The sequence below is a fragment of the Bufo gargarizans genome, chromosome 2 (genome assembly GCF_014858855.1).
Source record: "Bufo gargarizans isolate SCDJY-AF-19 chromosome 2, ASM1485885v1, whole genome shotgun sequence".
In the NCBI taxonomy this organism is placed as follows: Eukaryota; Metazoa; Chordata; class Amphibia; order Anura; family Bufonidae; genus Bufo; species Bufo gargarizans.
Genome location: NC_058081.1, coordinates 694653059 through 694659058, shown reverse-complemented (window position 1 = coordinate 694659058; position 6000 = coordinate 694653059). Strand labels below are relative to the sequence as shown.

Sequence of the window (6000 nt, the reverse complement as noted above, 5' to 3'; positions counted from 1 at the left end):
GGAAAATTGGCTTCCTTTTTTTTGCCTTCCTCTGGATCAACTTGCAGGATAACAGGTCGAACTGGATGGACAAATGTCTTTTCTAAGCCTTATATACTATGTTACTATGTCTCCCCAGGAACAAGCCCTCAGCTACAATGTGTCAGGAAGAAATGTTTAGCGTCAAAATGCATTGAGGCAAAAATGTATACAATTTCCATGTCTAAACTGGTAACAGCCATCTGGACCTTCACTGCAAGCTGCTAGTAATTCATTCATAACTTCTAGCAGGAATAACAAGAGGGACCACACATCATAGAGAATAAGAATCGATGCTCCAGAATTGCTATTACACGGGGAATGCAAGTAGTTACTAAAACAGACGTGTCAGGATAGGGGACGGGTCCTATTTAATGTTTAAAAAATATATGTAATGAAGGTGGCATGAATTACCTTGAGCTATTTTCCAATACCAGCGATGTCTAGACGTCTCTTGTTGTAGCTGCATGTGTGGATTTACGGTCGTGCGTTTTGTGAATCTACAGGATTATAGTTTGTTGCTTTTTGACTGCTGTTTTATTGCTACAAGAACTTGAAGTTTTCTAAAAGAAACAGGCTTGTAAAAATCATGAAAATGGGACAAATGTGAGATAATCCTCAGCTTAATGCGGGGAATCGATTAAGATTAACGTTTCCTACGCGAGTCTTCATCAGCAGAATCATATTTATTGAGAGGTCTCTTAATAAATGTGGCCCTTCTTTGGACTGTCCATGCACTAGAAACGGATATCTATGCCAGCTATGGGCCGTTGTGGATTTTAGCTATATTTACGTCAGTTTTCTAGCAGAAATATGATGAATATGTTGCGTTGCAGTGGTTCTGCCTCTTTAGCGTCACTTTAAAAAAATAAAAATAATTAATTGAAAAGGAGAAAAGCAAAAAGTCACATTTTGGCATGAAAGAAAGGACTTGCACAAAAGTTTGTGACACCAGCAGTCAGTAGAGGCACACGGGCTTGATAAATTCCCTTCCCTAACAACTTTTGCTGCAATTAAGAATCTCATTCAAACTTGTGTGTAAATACACAGATCAAATACAGATGAGCATTATATATTTTTTACATTTTTTTTGTCTAGTATTGTATTTCAAAGGGCTTCTATCACCCCACTAAAGTCATTATTATTATTTTTTGGGCTACTTAAATTCCTTATACTGCGATATATCAATATATAATGTTCTTACTCATTTTCCTTCAGCAGTTTCTTAAAAAAATGGACTTTTAGAATATGTAAATTACCTCTCTACCAGCAAGTAGGGCGGTTACTTGCTGGTAGCAGCCGCATCCTCCTTTCATAAAGACGCCCCCTCCTCATGTTGATTGACAGGGCCAGGGAACGCGCTCGTCTTCTGGCTGGCTCTGTCTGCGTTCAAAATCTGGCGCTTGCGCTGTACCTGTCTTCAGTCGGCGCAGGCGCACTGAGAGGAGGACGCTAGCTCGGCCGCTCCATCCTCAATGCGCCTGCGCCGATGACGTCACATCTACACCCGGCGCAGGCGCACTGAGGAAGGAGCGGCCGAGCGAGCGTCCTCCTCTCAGTGCGCCTGCGCTGACTGAAGGCGGGTACGGTGCAGGCGCCAGACTTTGAATGCAGACAGGGCCAGCCAGTAAAAAAATTATAATCATAATAGAAAAAAAAATGTAATGCAGTTTTTAACAGAAACTATCACCATAGTCGCCCCGTTCACTCCTATGTGTGTTATACTGTACAGTATAGGAAAACGATCGTCAAAAAATAGGGAACCCATTGCAATAATTCACTTTTGTGTCAGTTTTACTATTCAAGAAATAAAAAGCTATAATTTAAAAAAATACTTTTTATAATAATTTGCGGTTTTCCTCCAAATTAAACCTATAAAAGGAAAAGAAAATCTCGAAAAAAGACATTCTAAGAAAAAGTCCTAAGTGTCATGTAAAAAAAAAAAAGGATACAGTAGAAAAGAAAGACTACATGAGCACATCCCTAAGATCTAATATAATAATCTTTATTATACCCACAGTAAGACAAAGGACAGAGTTTAAAATACTGTATAAAATAAAGACCCTGTGAGGAACCCAAAATACATCCCTAAATATAAAGGCACACTAGTAGACAAACCTAAAATGGAGAAATATAATCCAATAAAGTAGCATGCATGCTATCCAGTGCTAAAGCTAGATACCCCTACAATATAATGGAGATGTCCAGGTTAAGGTGTGCACATTTTTATGCCCCTCGTGTATTGTTGGTGGGCACCAGATTCCTAAAAGCAATGGCTCAGACCTTATATATACATGCATAAATAATTAAGTCTACTTTTACACTTGCGTTTGGTGCGGATCCGTTATGGATCTGCACAGATGGATCCGTTCAGATAATACATCCGTCTGCATCCGTTCAGAACGGATCCGTTTGTATTATCTTTAACACAGCCAAGACGGATCCGTTCAGATAATACATCCGTCTGCATCCGTTCAGAACGGATCCGTTTGTATTATCTTTAACACAGCCAAGACGGATCCGTCTTAAACACTATTGAAAGTCAATGGAGGACGCCAGATTGTCAATTGCGCCAGATTGTAGTCATAGAAAACGGATCCGTCCCCTTTGACTTACATTGTGTGCCAGGACGGATCCGTTTGGCTCAGTTTCGTCAGACGGACACCAAAACGCTGCAAGCAGCCTCCAAAGTGGAATGGAGACAGAACGGAGGAAAAACTGATGCATTCTGAGCGGATCCTTTTCCATTCAGAATGCATTAGGGCAAAACTGATCCGTTTTGGACCTTGTGAGAGCCCTGAACGGATCTCACAAACGGAAACCAAAACGCTAGTGTGAAAGTAGCCTAAAAAGTAGCCATAACTTTTCTACTATCTCTTCTACTAAACACTGGTCCCTATCTGCAGACAACTATAGTTTCTAGCTGAACTAGAACCTTCTAGTTGGAGGGGTGGAGTTGAGACACACAGCTTAAACAGAAACAATGTTACAATTTTAGTCTGTCAAAGACTTGTACAGAGTTTCAATGCAAGTACATGTGAATGGCTAAGCAGCTTTTCCAGACATAAACAACAGAGCTAACCAGACAGTCAATGTGTCTATTTTTCCCCTCCAAAATTTGGCAAATGTCCATAGTCCAAAGTACCTTTGCTACAGAACACTACACAAGTACCACAATGAAGATCCAATGTACTGTAGCAGTGTACTATCCCAAAAATCCTTCCTGGCAGACAAGGTAAAGTTTACAGTAAAGGGTTAATATCACAAACATACATATAGAGCCATGACATATAAATCAATGCAAGCAATGGAATATACAGGCCAAGATGGCCACCACTACCCCAACAAGCTTTTCCCATTTCATTTCCTGGGGGAATGAGGTGTTACCTAAATGGTGATTAACTTTATTGGCTCCAGTCAATGCCTAAGCTGTTAGCAATTCCTCACCTGAAAATCCTGCTTCTGCTGATGTCAAATCTTTTACCAGGTTTCTGGCCTCGACTATGGATGGGACATCACTTGTACAACCAAGAATGGTGGAGGTGCTGTGGAGGGAGCCAGAACTTTTTCCTCTTCCCGGCGCATGTCCAAATTCCTAAGTCTACCTGATATGCCCATGTTTGAGGGAGACCAACAGTCCAAAGCACCTCCCCTATGTTGGGCTGAGGAAGTGATTGCACGTGTATAGTCCAGGCCTGAAACCCGATAAAGGATGTGATATCAGCAGAATCAGGATTTTCAGAGCAGGAGCCTCACATGACCAGGTTCCCAAGCGGCCAATTTGTGCAACTTTTAGATGTTAAAGAATATCGCGAAATGTTTTCCATAGAGGAGTCTTCTGGGTCCCAGAATAGCTATTTAGCTACAATTATCTATTCATCAAGTCAACACTGATTTGAATTGTTTGAGGGGGGTAAATGTTATTTTTAGCTAATGAGCTACTATCATGTATCTTTACAGGTCGATGAAAGGAAAACAAAGAACTGAAATTGGTCAATATCTGAACTGGATCCAAGTGCACGACCAATAATTATATTTGGATCCTTGAGGAAACGCTGAAAGTCAATGCAAGAGTTAATAAAATGAGAATCTGAGGGATCTCTACAGACCAGTCACCTCAACCAAAGATATCCAATTGATAAAAAAATATGGATCTTTATGACCAAAATAAGTTCAGTGAACATTTCAAAAATATTTCCATCAATCTCACAAACCATGTATCTCTCTCTGACATCTCTTCAGATAACCTCATTGCCACCTCTGTCATTGGGATCCTGCTCTCTTTGATGTGCGTCATCGGAGTGGTTGGAAACTTTTATACATTAGTGGTAATGTGCATCTCCATGACCACAGCCACATCAATGTACATCCACATAGTCAACCTGGCGTTGGCGGATCTCCTCTACCTTTCCACTATCCCATTCATTGTGCACAATAGCTTTGTAAAGGACTGGTACTTTGGAGAAATTGGCTGCAGGGTCCTGTTGAGTTTGGACCTTTTGACCATGCATGCCAGCATTTTCATCTTAACCGTAATGAGCACAGAGCGGTACATTGCTGTGGCTAAGCCTTTCGATACCGTGAGAAGGTCAAGAAGCTACAGAAAAACCCTAGCATGTGCCATCTGGATCTTGTCCTTTCTTCTGACTTTACCCATGATGCTCATGATACATCAGGAAGAACGGACATTGGACAATGGAAGCGTCCGAAAACTATGCACACCCACATGGAGCGATGAACATTATAAAGTCTACCTGACCGTGTTGTTGACTACTAGCATCCTTGCTCCGGGGGTTATCATTGGCTATTTGTACATTAAACTGGCAAGAGCCTACTGGATCTCACAGACTAAAAGCCTCCTGAATAAGGAGCTTCAAAGGTCTCCAAAGCAAAAAGTTATACTGATGATCTTCATCATTGTGCTAGCATTTTGGGCCTGCTTTCTCCCATTTTGGATCTGGCAGTTGATACCCCTCTACAGCCACGGGGGGTTGAAGGTATCTTTTCAGACAGAAATCTACGTCAACATTCTAGTTACATGTCTCACCTACGGCAACAGCTGCATCAACCCCTTCTTGTACACTTTGCTTACCAAAAATTACAAAGAGTATATCCGCAACAGGCAAAAAGGAGGACATGGATCTCTTAGTCTGAAGAGTGGAGCAGGATATCCTGAAAATTGTGCAAAAAGAACTGTGTCGGGTGGGAGTCAGCAGTGCACAGAGACTATAATAGTAAGCACCGCCAAGGTATAGACTTCAAGGCCTTCAGAAACAAGAGGTAATAATGTCAAGCAAAAAAAAACATATTATACCTATTATCACTAGAATTGTAGCTTGTTTTCAGTTGCTACCATTTTGGGTACATACCATAAAATGTATTGACATTTATCATAACATGTTCATTATGAATACAGCAATACTAAATATGTATTTTTTATATTGCTTCAACCATAAGGACCTGTAATATAAAATAAATGTGTTATTTATCCCAAACAAAATAGCATTCTTTTGATCATCACCCCCACAGAAAAAAAAAAAAAAGAATAAAAGTTAAAAATACAAAAAAAAAAACCCTACAGCTTATCTTAGAAAAAACAAAACCTCATACAGCTCAATGGAAAAAAAAAAGTTATGGATCTCAGGATATAGCAACACAAAACTTTTTTTTAAATTGTTTTTATTGTACAAAAGTAGAAAAACATAAAAACTATTTCTTTTGGTATCTCCATATTCATATAGACCCACAGAATATTTAACAAGTCGTTTATACTAAATGGTGAATAGCATAAAAACAAAGCCCAAGATACAACTTCAGAATTGCAGTTTATTTTCACTCTTTTTTTTCCACTATATTAGATGTAGACTAAAACAAGCCCTCAAATGGCTACTTTGATGGAAAAAATAAAAGGTTAGGGGTCTCATAACACAGTCATAAGAGACAAAATTAGAAAATTTCTGCCTTCTAAAAGACATTTTTTTT

General features: G+C 39.7%; 1 protein-coding gene across 1 annotated transcript; it reads left to right on the top strand.

Moving 5' to 3' along the window:
• Positions 1–4166: 4166 nt before the first annotated feature.
• On the top strand, positions 4167–5273 carry LOC122926318 (urotensin-2 receptor-like). The gene has a single exon (XM_044277691.1). The coding sequence runs from the start codon at positions 4167–4169 to the stop codon at positions 5271–5273; it is 1107 nt and encodes a 368-aa protein (XP_044133626.1).
• The last annotated feature ends 727 nt before the right edge of the window (positions 5274–6000 follow it).

What these genes read in the sequence shown, in the direction of transcription:
- LOC122926318 (XM_044277691.1), top strand. Translation starts at nt 4,167, where the DNA reads ATGGATCTTTATGACCAAAATAAGTTCAGTGAACATTTCAAAAATATT.